General features: G+C 59.0%; 5 protein-coding genes across 5 annotated transcripts; 3 read left to right on the top strand and 2 right to left on the bottom strand.

Annotated features, from left to right (window-relative positions):
• The first annotated feature begins 671 nt into the window (after positions 1 to 671).
• On the top strand, positions 672 to 1371 carry LOC138098452 (protein S100-A9-like). Its single transcript, XM_068995019.1, has 2 exons — positions 672 to 824; positions 1135 to 1371. The coding sequence occupies exons 1-2, from the start codon at positions 672 to 674 to the stop codon at positions 1369 to 1371; spliced, it is 390 nt and encodes a 129-aa protein (XP_068851120.1).
• A 2727-nt stretch (positions 1372 to 4098) lies between these two features.
• On the top strand, positions 4099 to 4784 carry LOC138098429 (protein S100-A8-like). The gene is made up of 2 exons (XM_068994994.1): positions 4099 to 4290; positions 4620 to 4784. Exons 1-2 carry the CDS (start codon positions 4099 to 4101, stop codon positions 4782 to 4784), a joined length of 357 nt encoding a protein of 118 aa, XP_068851095.1.
• A 2029-nt stretch (positions 4785 to 6813) lies between these two features.
• Positions 6814 to 8333, top strand: LOC138098629 (protein MRP-126-like). The gene is made up of 3 exons (XM_068995295.1): positions 6814 to 6896; positions 7430 to 7588; positions 7982 to 8333. The coding sequence occupies exons 1-3, from the start codon at positions 6888 to 6890 to the stop codon at positions 8162 to 8164; spliced, it is 351 nt and encodes a 116-aa protein (XP_068851396.1). The 5' UTR covers positions 6814 to 6887; the 3' UTR covers positions 8165 to 8333.
• A 6619-nt stretch (positions 8334 to 14952) lies between these two features.
• Positions 14953 to 15285, bottom strand: LOC138098658 (loricrin-like). The gene has a single exon (XM_068995355.1). The coding sequence runs from the start codon at positions 15283 to 15285 to the stop codon at positions 14953 to 14955; it is 333 nt and encodes a 110-aa protein (XP_068851456.1).
• A 2127-nt stretch (positions 15286 to 17412) lies between these two features.
• LOC138098657 (loricrin-like) lies at positions 17413 to 17748 on the bottom strand. The gene has a single exon (XM_068995354.1). The coding sequence runs from the start codon at positions 17746 to 17748 to the stop codon at positions 17413 to 17415; it is 336 nt and encodes a 111-aa protein (XP_068851455.1).
• Positions 17749 to 18306: the final 558 nt, after the last annotated feature.

The raw sequence follows: 18306 nt of genomic DNA, 5'->3' as shown, positions 1-18306 counted from the left end.
AGCTGGCAGAGTTCTGACACACCGACGTGCCCGGATTTGTACCCAGGATTGACTCGCTGGAGCGGCGATTCAGGGGGAATGTCCTCATGGAGGGGTGGGATGTGCTGGCCATCCCTGGCACCCGTCCAGTGGCCAAATCCACCAAAACATCAGTGACAAACCACGTCCCCCACTGGGTAAAACCAGCTTCATCCCAGTGGAGACCCTCACCCAGAGAAGCTCCTTTCCATTATCTCCATCAACCACTGTGGGAACATTCCAGAAAAGCCCCTGTGCCATCACTGACCCCCGAGGCCGCCCCCTCATAAATGTCATTTTTGGTGTTTCCTTGTTTTGCCTGACGGGTTTGGGCCTTCCCCTCCCTTGGTAACAGTTCCTGGAGCCGGGTGAGGAATCCGCACCTGGGCGTGCTGCGCGGCCTTGCACAATTCCCGGGGTTATTGCCCCGGAGGGAATTGAGGCTGTCACAGACAGAGCTCAGGGAGGGTATAAAAGGTGCCATCCCCACCTCGGCATCACTCGATCCTCCTGCTCCGCTCCTGCCGTGCGTCCTCTGCAGAGCCCAGAACTCCTCCAAGGTGAGCAGCTCCTTCCAGATGGCGCTGGATGAGCGGCCGGTCCCTCTCCTCGGCTTCCATTAAATGTTGTGCCATTTGTCCCTTCCCAGCAGGATGAAAACCGACCTGGAGCTGGCCCTGGAATGCGCCATCAACATCTACCACCAGTACGCGATGCGGCAGCCCATCGACGACTACCTCAGCAAGAACGAGTTCTCCAAGCTGCTCAAGGAGACGGCCCAGCCTTTCCTCCAGAACACGCTGCCGGTGAGATCCTGGAGCTGTGGAATGGGATGGGTGGGAAGGGACATGGAAGATCCTCTCATTCCAGGGATGTTGGGCAGGGACATCTCCCACTGTATTGGGATGCTCAGAGCTCATCCAATCCGGCCTTGGACACTTCCAGGGATGGAAGAGCCGAGCGCTGTGGGATCCTTGGGGATGGGGGTGGCTGGGAGCTTCCCAAAGGGAGGGAGGGTTTTTTGGGGTTCAATCCCTGCTGGGTGATCCTCGTGCCACAGCTGGGGACAGGCAGAGTGACCCCGACTGACTCTGCTCCCTGTTTGTCCCCCCACAGCCCAACACGACCACCGACAACTACATCAAGCAACTCTTCACCAAAGCCGATGCCAACCACGACGGCCGCCTCAAGTTCACTGAGTTCATGACCACACTGAGCCTCGTGGCCATCGATGCCCACAACAGGTCCCATGAGGGCCCTGGGCATGACCATGGCCACGACCACGGCCGTGACCATGGTCATGACCACGGGCATGGGCACGGGCCCGAGCATGGCCACGGCCACCGTCACTGAAACTGAAGCGTCTCCCGGGGTGGCTGAGCCACGGGACTCCGTGTCCCCAGGAGGCTCAGCCCGTAACCAAACCTTTGTCACCTGCTTCTATTTCGTGGCACTGAAATAAAATCTCTTCCTTTGAGCACCAAATCCATCCGTGTTCTGTGTCCTGGGGTCTCTGGGGAGGGGGCGACGCCCACCCAGTCCGTGGTTAAACACAGACTGAACGGTGGCACGGGAGGGTGGCACGGGGGGACTGGGCAGAATGGGGGGGTCAGGATTAGGGACTGGGGGGGTCCCCACTGAGCAGCACAGGCTGTGCGGGCTTCTGGAGCGTGTCACATCCCAGGGTCACCCCGATGCCTTCCCAGACTTCAACAGGCGGGGGGGAGCACCCCGGGAGTCTGGGGGGGTCCTGGGTAGGGGCAGCTTGGGGTTGCACAGGAGCATTCCCAGCCCTGCTTGTCCCAGCCCCTCTTTGGACCAGGTCCGGGATGTGCCAGGGGCGGAGCAGAGCTGGGGGGTCCTTCCCCAGGTCTCTGCCAAGGGACTGGGACTGGGGGTGTCGCATTCTGGGGGTGTCACATGCCAGGGGTGCCACATCCCAAGGGTGCCACTTCCCAGGCGTGCTTTAGATGTTTTTGTAACTCCCAAAACAACCCAACAGCCCCAGCTGAGCAAAGAATGAGGCCGAGGGGCTCCGGGGGCTCCGGGGGCTCCATCCTGGGAGCTGCTCAGAGGAGCAGCTGCTCTGCAGAATGAGTCCAACATTTCATGGTGTGGGGACACATCTCCCAGGTCACAACACATCTCCCAGGTCACGACACATCCCCCAGGTCACAACACATCCCCCAGGTCACAACACACCTAAAAGCCACCATGGGCTCCTGGGGACAGAAACAGGAGTGGAAAAGAACTCCTGGATCTGTCGGTGAGGGGACACAGAGTGGGAAACCCCCAGGCTCAGGAGGCTCCGGCATTTCCAACATCAGCCGAAACCAGGAGCCCGTCCTGGATGAAGCCAGGGGGGTTTTGGGTGGTTTACTCGGTGACACAGAGAGGTTTCGGGTGGTTACTCAGTGACACGGGACATCTCTGACTTCGGGGAGCAGCCTTTGTCCCCCGAGGCAAATGCCACTCACTGTCACCTCGGTGCCACTTGGGCATCGCTCCCCTTGCAGGATTGGGCATTGCGAGCTGCCTCCTCCACAGGTTTTAGGGGAAAACTGGGAAAGTTGGGCAAGAGGCTGCGTGCGGGGGCTGCACAAGCGCACCAGAGCTTTCCCTGCCAGCGGAGGAACGAGGATGCAATTTGGGATGGGTGACACTCCGAAAGGAGCAAGGCCGGGAAACAAAAGAAGCAAGGAATGAGTCAGGGATACCGGAATCCAACCCGTGCTGTGCCCTGGGGGCATACAGGAGCATCCTCAAACAGGAATGGGCACCCCTGGTTTGGCTGCTCCTTGCCTCTTCCTCGTACCCATTGTCTGATTTTAAATCTCATGGTCTGATTTTAAATCTCATTGTCTGATTTTAAATCTCATTGTCTCCTCCTGACACAGAGGTGACAATCACAAAACACGAGGTGGTTCCTGCACCAGCCAGAAAAGGCTCTGACCTTGGGTTTTCTCCTGGTTTTGTGCCCAGTTTCCTCCAGAAAAATCTCTGCAGTCAGAGCAGAGGTCTGGTACAAATAGAAAACAATGGAAAATATTCTGGAAAACAAGTTATAAAATGCGGATGCTGCGCTGTCTTGGGTGGTGTCCAACCAGTTGGCGTTGTAGAGGACAGATCCCATTGAGAACACATCCAGGGGACAAAGTTTTCCCTGTTTTTCTGTGAAACAGCCCCATTTGCTCCCACGTCAGAAGGAAAATGTGCAAATTTTTCGTTGCGTTGCAGAACTCCCCATGTTTTGGCAATTTCTGCCCCAATGACCTTGCCCTTGACGTTGAGGTGTGACAAACCCAGGGTTTTTCCCTTCCCTGAGCCCTGTCAGAGATGATGGAGGGGACAAGGACAACATTTCCAAAGCCTGGTGGGTGCAACCAGGAACTGAGAGCGCAGGAACGAAGCCGGGAGGGGCTCAGAGGTTCCCACCTGGCAATTTCCAGGTGCGGGAAATGTGAACTCAAGCTGATGCTTGTGGCAGGTGTGTCACCAGCTCTGATGAAAGAGGACCTCAGACAGGTATAAAAGGGCTGATCCAGGCTCCTGGGTCACACCGACGGATCCATTCCCTGCAAACCCTCCTTGGAGACCAGGGTGAGTAGGACAGCGATGGTCCTTGCAGGGAAAGCGATGGGGGAGGAGCAGTTTGGGATGTGGCCTGGGCCCAGAGCGATGGATTCTACTCGGGGTAGAGCAGGAGGTTGGTTTGGGTTGGAAAATGAGCACGAATTAAGGGCATTTTGGTGCCGTCTTGGGTGGAGGCACCATGAGTTCTGTGCCCCCGGCCCTAAATCCCCTCGCTGGCGGTGCCACAGTGGCCTGACCCTGCCTCCCTCACCTGAGAAACGTCTCCAGGTGTGTCAGGACAAGCTGCTTCCTTGGCAAAGCTGAAAGTGGAGCTGTAACCCAGCAATATCCCCAAATCCCCTCATTTCCCGCTCCACACCAAGGAGCTGAGGGTGCCCCCGGGCTCAGCCCCGGCGGGATGAAGCTCCGGCTGTGGCTCCCGCTGATTTTCCTGTCACAGCTTTGAGGTTTGACCCCGGTTGCTGCAGGTACCTCCGGAGCTCAGCCATGTCCTCCAGCACCCACAGCCACGCCGGGAGCCGGCAATTCCCTGGGAACTGCACCCTGGAGAAGGCCCTGCAGACCGTGGTGGATGTTTTCCACCGCTACAGCATCCGCCAGGGCGAGCTCGACCTCCTCGACTTCAACGACTTCAAGACGCTGCTGACGGAGCAGGCGCCGTCCTTCCTGATGGCCTGTGTGAGTGCCAGAGGGACGATCCCGGAGCGGTGATCCCGGGGGGATGGGGCTCAGGAGGCCTCTGGGGGATGGGGAGCAGCCCTGCCGCGGTTGTGGGGCCAGGACGGGGGTTTCTGATCACACCCAGCTTGGGGTCACCCGCGCTCTTCTTCCTGCTGTGGGGTTTGGGACAAAATCCTGTCCCCTCTGGGGTTTAACTTGGGGCTAAAGGCAAGGGAGGGGAGGGTCAGGACATCCTGCAGCTTCCAAACCTTGCCCAGGGCAGGGAAGGATGTGCAGGGGTGGAGCCAAGGAGGGGATGTGACCCCTCCTCCTGTCCCCAATTTCAGGACAGGAACAAACGCGGCTACCTGAACGAGCTCTTCCAAGAGACTGACCTGAACAAGGACAGTGAGCTGAGCTTTGAGGAGTTCACCGTCGTGCTGAGCAAGGTGGCCGACGACGCCCATCGCATCAGCCACGGCTCCGACCGCTGCGGGCCGGACCAGGACTGAGCCTGGACACGGAAAACTGGGTAAAGGAAGCTTTAGGAATGGGGCTGCTGTAGGAATCGGGCTCTCTCTGCTCTCTGCCTGCTTAGGACAGCCCCACTCATGAGACAATAAAGCATCACTTGAAATTCTCCGAGTCTTTCTCGTCTCATCCATCCCACGCGTGGGAGGGTGGGATCTCACCGCCTGCGGGATCCCCCTGGGGTGACAGAGCTGCTGCTCCCTCTCCCCACTCCAGCCGCTCTCCTGCCCTTAAAAGTGCGTTTTGAAGGAGTTTTGCAACTCCGGTCTCGGGGTGTCCCTGCAGATCCTCGGGCACAGCCAACCCCGGGCACCTCCCAGCAGCTCCTGGGCTGCTCCTGCTCCGGCTCATGGATCCCTGCCTGAGCCTGGGCCTTGGGGACAGGGCTGTGGCACAGCTGGGCAGGGAGGTGCCCTTTCAGGGACACCTGCAGAGCCACCAAAGTGGTGCCATCACCTGTCCCTGTGACCCTCAGCACTGCCCCTTGTCCCTGGGCACTTCGGTGCCTGCACTGACCACTCCCAGCCTGGGGGCTCATCCCTGGCTCCAGCCACTGTCCCACCTTGGAAACCCCTGGCCACCCCCTGTGCCCCATCCTTGCCCCCCTGCCACCTCCAGGCTGATAAAAGTGACCCAAAGAGGTTTCCTGATATTGCACCAAAACCCTGCAACGCCTTGGCCCGTCCCGGACACCCCGTTGTGAAACGTCCCCGACATCTCCAGATGTTCTGTGCACCAGAACCCTCCTGTTGTGAAACCAGAGCACCCCCACCAGCAAGGGCTGGGGGCTGGGGGGCTGCTGGGAATGGAATCACAGAATCCGGGGATCATTTCAGCTGGGAAAGACCTCCAGGATTGAGTCTGACCTATGCCCAGTCCCCACCTGGTCACCCAGACCAGAGTCCAGTTGTTTCTTGGACACCTCCAGGGATGGGAACTCCAAACCTCCCTGGCCTGACTGCCTTTTCCATGAGGAAATTCCGGCTGAAAGACCAGGGCTGCAGCTCCTGGCATGGTGGTGGCCCTATATCAGCTCCTCTGGAGCTCCTGAACTTGCCCCAGGCCTGTCTGGGGCCTTGTTTCAGCCTCCACTTCGTGTCCGAGACCAACCCGAGGCTGGGCAGGTTAAACAAACCCCCCCTGAACGGGTGTGCTGAGTCAGCAGGCAGCTCATTTTAATGAGGAAACACTGGAAAATCTCGTTTTGCTCACAAACTTGGCAGCTCTGAGCTGCCAGGCCTCTGCCACGCCGAGAAACAACAACACGAAAAGCCACAAAGCGAGGACAGAGCCCTGAAAAGTGGGGGGGGGGATCAAAAAAATAATGCACCTTTCAGCCACACCTGGGCTCTGCAGCTCCGGGCACACCTGGGGCGGGGAGAAGCCACCCTTGGCACAGATGAAATGGAGCTCCTGGAGCTCGGCCAGGCTGGGAACACGCCCGGATCATCTTTCATGGAGAGCTGGTTGCTGCAGGCAGGGGATGGCCCCTCCGTGCCACCTCTGTCCCAGTGTCACACAGACAGCCCTGCCCGCGCTGCCAGGACCGGGTGGCACTCGGCGTTCTGGTCTGGTGAGGGGTCAAAGGTTGGACTCGGTGATTTTGGAGGTCTTCTCCAACCTCAGGGATCCTGGGAAGCCGTGGGACCCTGGGATGCACCAGGGGTGGGGACATTTTGGGGACAAGCAGCGATGGAGCAGGGCAGGAACGGTGCCATGGGTGCCCTTCACCCCCCTGGCATCGGAAAACAGCCCCGGAAAGGATGAAAATGGGGTGGCAAGGAAGAATCCTGAGGGAAGGCGCTTTTGCCAAGAGCTGGCGGAGAATCACAGCCCCGGCAGCAGGTGAGGGGTCAGGGCCACCCCCACCTGAGCCCGTGGCACCCCGAGCTTGCGGGAAAAGCCACAGAGCCCCTTTTTAGGGAACTACCCCGGGGCCTTGAGCAACGGCAGCGGTGTCATGGGGACAGGCTGGAGCGGGATGAAACGGGGACGTTTCACAACGCGCCACGGCCCGGCTATAAGAGACACCGAGGTGGCACCGGCCCCCCGCCCGCCCCAGGGGACCTCGCTACGGTGACAAGATGAGCAAGGCAAGTTCTGGTGGGCATTGAAGGTCTCCGTGCTCTTTTCCAGATCATCGGAGGTGTGAGGATCCTCCGGGAGCATCTCCTCGCTGTTGCTTGCAGAGCAAAACCATCTCCGCTGGGGCTCAGCCCGTGAGGGGAGAGGTTTTCTCCTGGGAGAGGTTCCTGACCACCAAAGAGGCTCCTGGACATCAGAACTCGTGCTCTGAATCTCTCCAGAGGGTTTTGGGGTGTTGTCCCCTGCTCTGTGTCCCTACAGAGGGTTTTTGGGGTGTTATCAGCTGCTCTGGTTGGTTTATCAGCAGTGCCAGGCTTAGACAAGGCCCATTTTGGGGGCAAATCAGCGCTCAGCTCTCATTTGTAGGTGCACAGGGCAGAGGCTGCAACATCCTTCAGTCTCCTTGGAGGAAACTCCAACAGCTCCAATTCATCCCCAAAAAGGAACGGCTGAACCCGGCTCTGTCCCAGTCCCACGCGAGGCCGGGGCCGGTTATCCCAGATTTTCCTGATGTTTTTTGGTGTGACCGTTTCTCTTCCAGGCCTCACAGACCCAGGAGCCGCTCTCGGAGCTGGAGAAGGCCATGGACGTCATCATCGACGTCTTCCACCAGTACTCCAGGCGGGAGGGGGACAGGGACACCCTGACCAAGAAGGAGCTCAAGCTGATGATTGAGAAGCAGCTGGCGAATTACCTGAAGGTGAGGGGAGCCAGGGCTGGGTTCTCCACATGGGGGGGGGGGGGAGCTGGGCTGGATCCCAGTGCCTGGATGTCCCCAGGGTTTGGATTCACCCCCTTCCCACTCTGCTCTCCTGCCCAACCACCCCACTCCAAACATTCTCCGTGAAGGAAACCCTCACAGCCCTGGGTGAGCCTGCAGCCCCCTCATCCCCTTCTCTGCAAGAATCAGGATCACGTTGTCCAAAATCCCCTTTTCCCCTTGGAAACCACACCAGAAACTCACCCCCAAAGCCCATTTTGGTTTTGGAACCCACTTTCCTAAATCCCAGGCAAAGTTTTTTCCGCCCAGGTGGGAATTTTGAGCTGCGAACGAGGGGACTTTGCCCTCACCTTGTCCCGTCCTCCTTTGCAGCACGTGAAGAGCAAGGCCACCATCGACCAGATCATGAAGGACCTGGACGTCAACAAGGACGCCCAGATCAGCTTTGGGGAGATGATGCTGCTGGTCACCCGTGTCACCTGTGCCACCCACGAGCACCTGCACGAGGTGGAGGACCAGCAGCAGCAGCAGCATCACCACCACCACCACCACTGAGGCACCCAGGCAACGCTGCAGCCCCCGGTTCCTCCCCTCCAAGGAATCTCTGAGCTTGGAGAAGGCTCCAAAGTCGAACCCAGCCTTAAACCGCCCCTCCCCGCCCACCTCCCTCCTCCCCTTCCTCCAAACGCGATGGTTTTGCTGCCAAATAAAGATCTGCCCCGAGGCTGCCGAAGCTCTCCTGTGTCTCTGTGGGTTTTCCTGGGCTTTTCTCTCTCCTTCAACCTGGCAAATCCACCTTTGGGACAGGCTGCAGATTCCCAGGGGTGGGGTGGATGCCTGGGAGTTTGGGATTGGCCGCAGCAGCCGCTCGTGACTCATGATGTGCTCCAGAGGTTGGGATTGCACCAGGATTTGACGGATTTTTGCATTTCCGACTGGAAAAAAAACCCCATATTTTGGCCTGAAAACACTCCACGGTCTCCTAAGCCTGAGTTGTGGCAGTGGGCAGGAGATGGGAGGAAGGATGGGGAGAGATGAGCACTATTTTCTGGAGGAAAACCCTTTTTAGGGCATTTTTGCTCCATAGATGGGGGTGGACACGTTACATTTTGGGCAGCTGCATTCTGTGTGGACAAGAACAGGAAACAACCCCCATTCTTCACTCAAAACACCCCAAATTGGCACCAAAAGGGTTCATTTGTTATTAATCAGCTGCTTTCAGGAGGGAAAGGGCAGCTGGAAACATCAATGGAACTGCTGAGGAGCCCCCCAAGCCCCTGATTTCCAAACCCCTTTTGGGGCAGTGGTGATTTCCCAAGGCTGACTCAGAGCCCTGCAATCGCCCAACTCCGGGAAGGAACCTTCCAGAAGCTTCCCCAAAGCAGCAGAGCTGAAGCAAGACCCCCCTCCCCCAGCCCCAGTTAACACAAGACCACCACAAGTTTGCTTCACCCCCAGGTTGCTTCAGCTTCCTCTGGAGCCGGTTTTGACACCCAAAACGTCGAATTCCTCCTAACGAGGTCAAATCTGCTGCAGGCCCAGGGTGCCCTCAGCTCTGCACCCCAAAAAGGGCCCGGAGCCCAGTCCTGCAGCATTTTGGGGTCTCTGGAGCAGGAAGAGCCCCCACATCCCGTGGGGAGTGGAGGAGGCTCGGTGCCACCACCCTGCCAGGATAAAGCTCAGCACCTCCAGGAACCGGGGCTGGCTCCGAGGGCGCGCCAGATTTGGGGACAAGGATTTGCAGCAGATCGGGATTTTGGGGGGGCTCTTGGTGGGAGGGGAGGTCCAGACCCTCGTGCACCCCCGGGAGAGAGGCAGGAACCAGCCCAAAGCTCCGGCTGTTGCTGTAACCGGATATTTGTCAACTCAGGACCTGCAGCCTGGGCTGGGGGGCTCCTCTTGTGTCACCCTGGGGCTGTTGGACAGGAGGGGACAGAGAGTGACCACACCCCACACCCCGAGTGGTCCCCAGATCCACAGGGAGCCTTCCATCCCCACCAGGGCTCCCAAAAAGTGGGGTCGGATACTCCCCAACAGCACTCCAGGGGTGCTCTGAGCTGCCTGTTTGGGGACAGAGGTGACACCGACTTTGCTGCCCCACATCTCTCCAATCCCAGGTGGATTCCCCGTCCCTGGAGGTGTCCAAGGAAGGCCTGGAAGTGTCACTCGGTGCTCTGAGGGTGACAGCTGGGGGTGTGTCCCAGGCTGGACTCGGTGATCCTGGAGGAGTTTTCCCAGCCTAAAAGAGTCCGGGATTCGGAGCCGCGGACCGGGCTCCTGCTGCCACCTGGTGGGATGGGACACCGCGGAGATGCGACACTCGCAGAGGCCGCCAGGTCCTGCCGGAGCTCCCCAGGGATGCTGCGACCACCCCGACCCCGGGCTCAGCCCCGTCCTGGCCCCCAGGATTATTTGGATTTATGTGTCGGAATCAAACCCTGATTTTTCGGCGGAGCTGTTGGCCTGAGGCCACCCACCCCTTTCCAAACATCCCGAACTCCTCTCTCCTCCTCCTGTCCCCTCCCAAAATATCCTTGGGGTGGCCCTGGCAGCTCCTCACACCCCTGACCCCCTCCCACAGCTCTGCCAGGCTGGAAGTTGTGGCCGCAGGGCTGGGATTTATGGATAACTCAGCAGTGAGGGGGTGCGATCCAGCTGTGCCCCCCCAGCTGGGACCCAGCCCACCCCCCTGCACCCCCCGGACCCCTCAGCCCCGCGGCTGACACAGGGAGGGTCCCCAAAACTGCGGCGTTTGGGGACTTGGGTGCAGGCTCTCGTTACCGGCCCGGACGCTGCGCTGGGGACGAGCCACAGCGGGGTGGAACTGGTTGGTCCTGGTGAGGTCTGGGGACAGGAGCCACCCTCCCAAAAGCCGGAGACGTGGCTGGGGACGTGGTGGCAGAGGGCTGGGAGGGAGCAGCTGGCGGAAGGAACTGGCTCGGGGTGATTCAGAGCAATTTTGCTCCTAATTCCCCTCATTCCCGGGCAGACAGGCGCTAATTGGAGCGGAGGGAGGAGGGAAGAGGCTGCAGGTGCCATTCCCGTGCGCTGCCCTCCATCCACACCCACCAGGGCTTCCTGTGGCTCTGGTCACCCCACGGCCACCGCGGGGTCCTTCCCACTGACCCCTAGATCACACAGAGACACCCACAAACACAAAACCTTAAACCCCCAGCACTTGGCCATGGGATGACTCCAGCCCTTGGGACAACGCCGCTTTTCCTTCATCTCCGTCAAGGCCTGGAGCAGCAGGAGTTCGGTGTCATGGAAGAGAGAGCAAAGGCTGTACCCCAAAAGTCTGTGGGGTAACAGGTGCTGCTGCCTGTGCCTGACCATCCCAAATCCAGCCCCGAAAGGAATCCCCTGGGCTGGGACTCTCCCAAAGGCTCCGGGGGTCCCTAAAGAGGGAGAGCAGCCCCTGGGCTGACGCAGCTTCTCCCAAAGGAGCCCCGGCTTCAGGACCTGCTGGGACTTGCTGCCTCTTGCCTCACCCTGCTGGAGGAAGGAAAATTTAGCTCCAGCTCGTGGCCTGCATCTCATTTCCAGCCCACTCCATGGCCGAGACGCCGTGTGCCACGCTGGCGGTGGCAGCGGGGGGACGTGGGTGGCTCTGCAGCCGCTCCTGTCCCAACCGCGCTGCCATGGCCCTGCCAGCGCCGCCGGGAAGATGCCGAGCGAGATCTGCCCCGGCCTCGGCCGTATCTGGAGATCTTGGGCCGGTGCCTGAGCGCTGATGAAAGCTGGCACACCCTGGGGAGGGAGAGGGCTCCTCACACCCCCTGCCAGCCGGGCGCTCGGTGACTCCTCCGGGACCACACAGGGAATGGGCCCCGAGCCAAATGTCCCGTCCCGGGAGCAGCTTCGTCCCCGGAGCCGGGGCCTTTCCCAGAGTCCTGGGGCTGGATCCCAGCCTGGTGCTGTGCCCTGATGGGATCCATAGGGGCTGGATCCCAATCTGGCCCTGGACATGGCTCTGTAGGGCCTGGATCACATCCTGACCCCAGCCATGGCTCCATCGGGGTCAGATCCCAGGCTGGCCCCAAGCCATGCCGTTCTCCACCAGGGCTGAACCCCGAGGTTGAACCCTGTCCCGTTGGGATGTGCAAAGAGTGACTCTCCCGTGGGAGGGAGATCATCACCCCACGGCCACCTGGGTGTCCCTGGGTGTCCCCACCGTGCCACCACTGCCCTGCCAGCTCAGGGCTCCTGTTCCTGTCCCACCGGAGAAGCTCCAGCTCTGCTGGCATTGCCTGAGACGGGCCCAGAGGCAGCTCGGTGACATTTGGGACAGCCCCAAAAATAAGATTAAAGCCCCTTTTCCTGCAGGAATTTTTCTGGTCTGTAACATTTTCTATGCTTTGCTCAGGAACTCCCAAACCACCTTGGTTGTGGAGGGAAAAAAAACTCATTTAGGGGACGTTAAATGCAGAGTTTTACGTAGGAAGGGAACCTCTGGCTGGCTTTTTTTGGGGATCCAAGGAGGTGCAGAGCCCTTTGTTCCTGACCTACATACACCTCTCCAGGTGTGCTGGTAAACATCCTCCGAGCAGCAGGATAATGAGGGAGGCTCCCTGGGAAGAGGCAGCCAGAGAACAGGACTGACCGGAAGGAATCCTCTCCCTCCTCCCACTCCTGGAGCCTGCCAGGAGCTGCTCCGAGCTGCTCCCACCAGTCCCAGCCCGGCCCCGGTTGGTGCAGGTGAGTCTCCGCCGTTTCGTTTCGGGTTTGAAATGAGCTTTTGTGTTTGCGGCGTTGGTTTGCAACTGGTTTTACCCAGCAGGGCTCAGGTCTAGAGGCACCAGGATGGGATCAGCTCCCAGGCAGGAGTTTGGATGCATTTTCCTCACCTGCAGGAGCTGATTCATTCACGCCACAAGTGCCTGGATGGTTACAGGGAACAGCTTCCCTTTAATTTAACCAGGGAAAGTGGAGAAATGAAGGGAATTGAGGTGAAAGTCCTCAGAGAAGCTGAGAAAGAAAAGCTTCGTTTAACCTCTGGTAAAATAAAGTGTAGGAAGGCTGAAGCTGAGCAGGATATTTGGAATTTTTGGGAGATTTTCCTGCTGCCCCTGACAGAGGCTGTGGCTTCAATTTCTGCTCCTCTCCAGGACTGGAGCCATGTCCAAGCTCATTAAAGCCATCACAGACATGATGCAGAGCTCGCAGGGCAATTCCAGGAAGGGCAAGAAACCGGAGCCCTTCAGCAGGAGCGAGTTCAAGAAGCTGATCCAGCAGGAATTCGCTCCTGTCAAGGTACTAGCACGGGCTGGAGCGGGGAAAGATGGTGGGAAAGGTGCTGGGGGGATATTTAGGGGTGGTCAGGGAGGGTGAGGGGGTCTGCAACAGCCACCCCACATCCAGGGCTGGGCTGGGATCTTTCCACTCTTGGATTTTCCTTGGGTTTGTCCTGCAAAGCTCCTGTGCCCTATCCCAGTCCTGCTGTCCCCCTTTTCCTGCAGGGAATGGGAGGGTGTGGAAGGGGCAGATCCAGGTGTGATCCTGGCTCTGCACCCCTGGCACTGGGATTTGGGCATCCTCCACCCCTGGCTGCTCCTTGGGCTGAGGGGATCCCAGCCCGTCCCCACTTTGGGAGGGGCTGATGAGCTCCTGTCCCCTCAGAAGTCCCCGAGCAGCAAGTACAGATCCATCCCCTGGGCCTCGGACCCCGACACGGAGCCCATGAACAAGGAGAGGGGTCCTGCCAAGTCCTGCGTGTACTGAGAGGTCTCTGCTGCTCCTGGGACGTGGAGAGAGCAGGTAAGGGACAGTCCAGGAGCACCCAGAGCTCCTGGACACCTCCTGAGGTGGGGACAGAGCCATCTCCAGCCCGGTGTCACCCCAAGGCTTCACCTTTGTGGTCATCCCAGTGAGCCCCGTCCACCGCGGAGGGTGGGATGGAGCAGGAGCTGAGCTCTGGAGGGGATTTAATCAGCTCCAATTAAAATTGAACAGTAATTGGGCACAAATCAGTGCAAAGCAGAGGGGGCTGGAGGGCGGGACTCGGCTCCTGCTGGGTTTTGGGGTGGCTGTGGGCGAACCCCCCGTGGGTTTTCCTCCTTTTCTGTAGGATCCCTGGATTGCTCCGTGGGCACCAGCAATGGTGGGATCTCCTTCCAGGTTCTTGCTGCTCCTCCAGGCCAGGCCACGTCCTGGGAGAAGCGAAGACCAATGTCCAGCTCCACCAATTTACCTCCATGAGGCAAAAATATCCCCAGGTCTCCTTTGGTCCTGATGCTCCAGCGGTGTCTCCTTGGGGTGCTCTGAAAACGCAGCTTTGAAGGCTCGGGGTGGGTGGGTGGGGGCAGATTTTCTCTTTTCTTCTCACAAAAAGCAACGGTTGAAATCCCAACCCCTTCACCCCGGTTATTAATGGGGAGAAAGTGAAAAAATCCCTGGTTAATAGGGCTGGGATGAGCAGGGTAATTACTTGACTCAGCCCATGCAGCAATAATGAATCTAAGAGTGGTGATTCCTCGGGGAAAATTAAAGGTTTATTGTTGGGAGCTCATCTCCAGCTCATTTGGAGTCAACAGCAAAATTCTCACGGGTTTTCGGGGGGGTGAGAATAAATACAAACCAAAAATACACCTTGGCTGCAGCCAGGCCTTCAGCTCCGACCTGGCTGAGGGGGTTCATCCGTGGTTTTCACGGAGATGTTTCCGCACTGTAAATATCCCAAAGGTGTTTTTCTCCCGGCTTATTTTTCTCCTTCTCACACAAATGTTTGTAAGACCACAAAAAAACCCCCAATAAAAACTGTACAGCCTGGTGCCCGTCTGGGTTTCAGGAGCCTCCCGAGGCAGGAGGGTGCTCAAAGCTGTGGTGGGGAAGCTCCGAGGGGTCGGGGCAGGGTTGGGAAGCTGTGGGGGCTCTGGGCTGTGGGATGGGGAGAGGTTTTTGGGCTTTCTCCAACGTTTGGGATCTGTCTTCAGCTGAGGGGGGCAGAGCGGAGCTGGTGATTCCCCAGGGATGATCCCTCAGGGACGACCCACCAGGAATGACCCATCTACATTAATCCATCTACATTAATCCATCTACAGCCTTCCAGTGGCACGGAAAACAAGGATGAGAAGCTTGGAATCAGTGATCTCAGAGGTCTTTTGCAACCTCATCGATCCTGTGATTCTGAGTTCAAGGAAACACCGACACAAGAGGGATTTAGGGAATGGAACTCTTTATTGAGCACAGCCCAGGGCACCAGGGAAGCACCAGCCAGACCCTTCCCAAGGAATGACGGCTCCGGAGGGCACCGGGGAGGGTTTGGAAGCTCTGGGGAGGTGGGAAGGAGCCGGTCCCCGCGTGGCCTTGGCTGTTGGCGCTGGCACAACGCGTGGGCAGCGCTGTCACTTCATCTTCTGCTGGGGCACCTGCAGCACCTGCTGCTGCTGCTGCTGCTGCTGCAGCTCCTGCGGCTTCCCATGGCAGCCGGAGCCGCCGGAGCTGTGGCAGCCGGAGCCACCGGAGCTGTGACATCCGCCACCACCGGAGCTGTGGCAGCCACCACCGCCACCAGAGCTGTGACAGCCGCCACCACCCCCAGAGCTGTGACAGCCACCACCCCCAGAGCTGTGGCAGCCACCCCCCGAGCTGTGGCAGCCACCCCCCGAGCTGTGGCAGCCGCCGCTGCTCTGGCGCTGCTGCCGGTGGCACTGGTCCTTCTCCTGGCGGGAGCACATGGTCCTGTGCTGGCTGACCTGTGGGGACACAGGAGATGTCAGGGGCTGCTGGAGTGCCACCACCCCCATGGTCCCAGTGCCACCATGGTCCCAGTGCCACCATTGTCCCAATGGCCCAATCCCGAGGTCCCTGTGCCTGCCCCAATCTCAACCCCCTCCCTCAGCGCTGCTGTGCAGGATCCCAGCAGCTCCTTCCCGGGATCTGGAGCAGTTCCCTGAGTCCACAATGGAGGATTCCATCGGCGGGTCCATCATCATCCACGAGACAGGTGCTGACCTCCCTCCCTGCGCCCCAAACCCCACGAGCATCTCAACCCCGACCCCAGCCCCAGCCCCGCACCCTCCTCTGGGCAATGATTCCCCAAAGGAGGAACATCCACCTGTGCTGCCAGAGTTACCTGAGCGAGAGGGGAAAGCAAGAGCAGGGATTGAGGATCCCGGGATGGGAGTAGCTTTATAGAGGTGTCCCTCCGTTTTCCCGGAAATGAGACAGCTCCGTGTCACTGGATCTGTCAATCCAACACCCAATTCCCCACCGACCGCCCTCTCTGTTTACACCTCCTTGACTCACTGCTGATGGATATCGCTCCGTTTTTATCTGTTTCCTGTGCCACATCAGCTGCTAATTGCCAGCCTCGCCTGCCTCCAATGGCAAAACCCGTGGGCGCCTGGTTTTCCAGAGGTTTGTGTGCTCGGGCTTTGCTCGGTGAAGTTAAGCCCAGGTTTAATTATAGCCCCCTCTCCTGCTCCCAAGAGCCTCATCCCTGCTCTGGAGCTGGCACCAGATAAAGCCAGGAATGATCCAGGTAAAAAGAGGGGAAAGTGGCTTTTTCTTCTCCGTGAGATGGAAGAGCTGCCACAGCCACGGGGACATTGGGATGAGGGCAAAATCCTCCAGGGATTCCTCTGGAGAAGGAAGTGTTGCTAGAGGGAAATGCCCGGGGAGATGTTGGAGGGAGGAGGGGACAGGAGCAGGGCTTGGACTGTTTGAGCTGAAACCCAGCATCGTTTCCAAGTCACATCAAGGATTTCAGCACCGAGAATCAGCTCCTTCCTGCTTTTCCTGGAAGCTGCTGGGGACTTTGGACAAACCCCCTCGGGACAGTGCGGAGCCGACCCCGGGCTCGCTGTGTCCTGCATTGTCCACTGAGGCTGGAAAAGACCTCTGAGATCATCGAAGCCGATCTTAACAAGTGCCAGCTTGGGCAGAGGGGGATGTGGTGACCCTGGAAACAACTTCCCCTGGTGGCTGCAGTGTCCCCAGGGCAGGATGCCCTCACATCCCAAATTTTGGGTGCCCAAACTGTCCATTGGGAGTTCCCAGCTGTGGGTGTCTTTCCTACCCCTCTGTCAGTCTGAATCCATTCCCTGTGTCCTGTCCCTGCAGTTCCTGAGGAAAAGTCCCTCTCCAGCTTCCCCGGAGCCCCTGCAGATCCTGGGAGGGGCTCTGAGGACTCCACAGGCTGGACATTCCCAGCTCTCCCAGCCTGGATCCACAGGGAAAGGGCTCCAGGCCCTTTATCAAATTCGTGGCCTTCTCTGGACTTGTTCCAACAATTCCACATCCCATTTATGTTGGGAACACCAGAGCTGGACTCAGCATTCCAGGTGGGATCTCACCAGAGCAGAGCAGAGGGGGAGAATCCCCTTCCTCACCATCCTGTCTCTGTCCTTTTCTTTTGTGGTTGCAGGGAAAAGAAATAACTTTTAACAGGCAGAACCCTCAGAGGCAAAGGAAAAGGACCTCAAAATTTAGGGTGAGTCACCACTTCCAGGGTTTCCTGGGGATGAGCGGGGTCGACAGCTGTGCCACCCAGGAGCCCTCACTCAGCATTTGAGCGAGGCTGGAGAACATCTCAGCCCTAAAACCCCTTCCCAGGCTGCCTCCCTGGCTCTGGAAAACAAGATGAGGAGTTCAAGGAAACACCAACACAAGAGGGATTTAGGGAATGGAACTCTTTATTGAGCACAGCCCAGGGCACCAGGGAAGCACCAGCCAGACCCTTCCCACGGAATGACGGCTCCGGAGGGCACCGGGGAGGGTTTGGAAGCTCTGGGGAGGTGGGAAGGAGCCGGTCCCCACGTGGCCTTGGCTGTTGGCGCTGGCACAACGCGTGGGCAGTGCTGTCACTTCATCTTCTGCTGGGGCACCTGCAGCACCTGCTGCTGCTGCTGCTGCTGCTGCTGCACCTGCGGCTTCCCATGGCAGCCGGAGCCACCGGAGCTGTGACATCCGCCACCACCGGAGCTGTGGCAGCCACCACCACCGGAGCTGTGGCAGCCACCACCCCCAGAGCTGTGGCAGCCACCACCGCCACCAGAGCTGTGGCAGCCACCACCACCCCCTGAGCTGTGACAGCCACCACCCCCAGAGCTGTGGCAGCCACCCCCCGAGCTGTGGCAGCCGCCGCTGCTCTGGCGCTGCTGCCGGTGGCACTGGTCCTTCTCCTGGCGGGAGCACATGGTCCTGTGCTGGCTGACCTGTGGGGACACAGGAGCTGTCAGGGGCTTTTCCTTCCTGCTCCTGTCCTTCCAGGCAAGAGGAATCCAGGTGTTCCTTTTTCCAGTCTCAGCCAGATCCCACAGCTGTCTTTAAAGCTTGCGCTGGATCCTTTTCCCCCATGGGATTGTCCCACTGAAGGCGCTGGGGACACCCAGGCCGTGCCTGGCTTTCCAAAGTGGAGCCATCCCGAGCCCACACCCCAGACCCTCCCTCCATGTCCCAATCTCTTCTCCCTCTGAGCTCTTGGGCTCCCTCCTCACCCACCCCCTGCTCCCAACTCCCCGCAGAACAAATCCCAGCCCAGTTCCAGGCGTGGAGGTCCAAACCCATCCACCCCCCCAGAGGGCTCCGGAGCCTCCCAGCTCTTACCTGAGCTGTTCGTGCAGGGAAGAGATGAGGAAGGAATGAGAGGGAATGAGGCTTTCCGGGACAGGAGCACTTTTATACCCTCTCTGCACACCCCACCTGGAGAAGAAGCCCCTCCCTGTCCCACAGCTCTGCCCGTTCATTTAATTCGC

Source organism: Aphelocoma coerulescens, chromosome 25, assembly GCF_041296385.1.
Source record: "Aphelocoma coerulescens isolate FSJ_1873_10779 chromosome 25, UR_Acoe_1.0, whole genome shotgun sequence".
In the NCBI taxonomy this organism is placed as follows: Eukaryota; Metazoa; Chordata; class Aves; order Passeriformes; family Corvidae; genus Aphelocoma; species Aphelocoma coerulescens.
This window is presented reverse-complemented; position numbering and strand designations above follow the sequence as displayed.

Coding starts and splice junctions, on each gene's coding strand:
- LOC138098452 (XM_068995019.1), top strand. CDS start 672: ATGAAAACCGACCTGGAGCTGGCCCTGGAATGCGCCATCAACATCTAC. Junction 825..1,134: donor TCCTCCAGAACACGCTGCCG/GTGAGATCCTGG, acceptor GTCCCCCCACAG/CCCAACACGACCACCGACAA.
- LOC138098429 (XM_068994994.1), top strand. CDS start 4,099: ATGTCCTCCAGCACCCACAGCCACGCCGGGAGCCGGCAATTCCCTGGG. Junction 4,291..4,619: donor CGTCCTTCCTGATGGCCTGT/GTGAGTGCCAGA, acceptor CCCCAATTTCAG/GACAGGAACAAACGCGGCTA.
- LOC138098629 (XM_068995295.1), top strand. Junction 7,589..7,981: donor AGCTGGCGAATTACCTGAAG/GTGAGGGGAGCC, acceptor CCTCCTTTGCAG/CACGTGAAGAGCAAGGCCAC.
- LOC138098658 (XM_068995355.1), bottom strand. CDS start 15,285: ATGTGCTCCCGCCAGGAGAAGGACCAGTGCCACCGGCAGCAGCGCCAG.
- LOC138098657 (XM_068995354.1), bottom strand. CDS start 17,748: ATGTGCTCCCGCCAGGAGAAGGACCAGTGCCACCGGCAGCAGCGCCAG.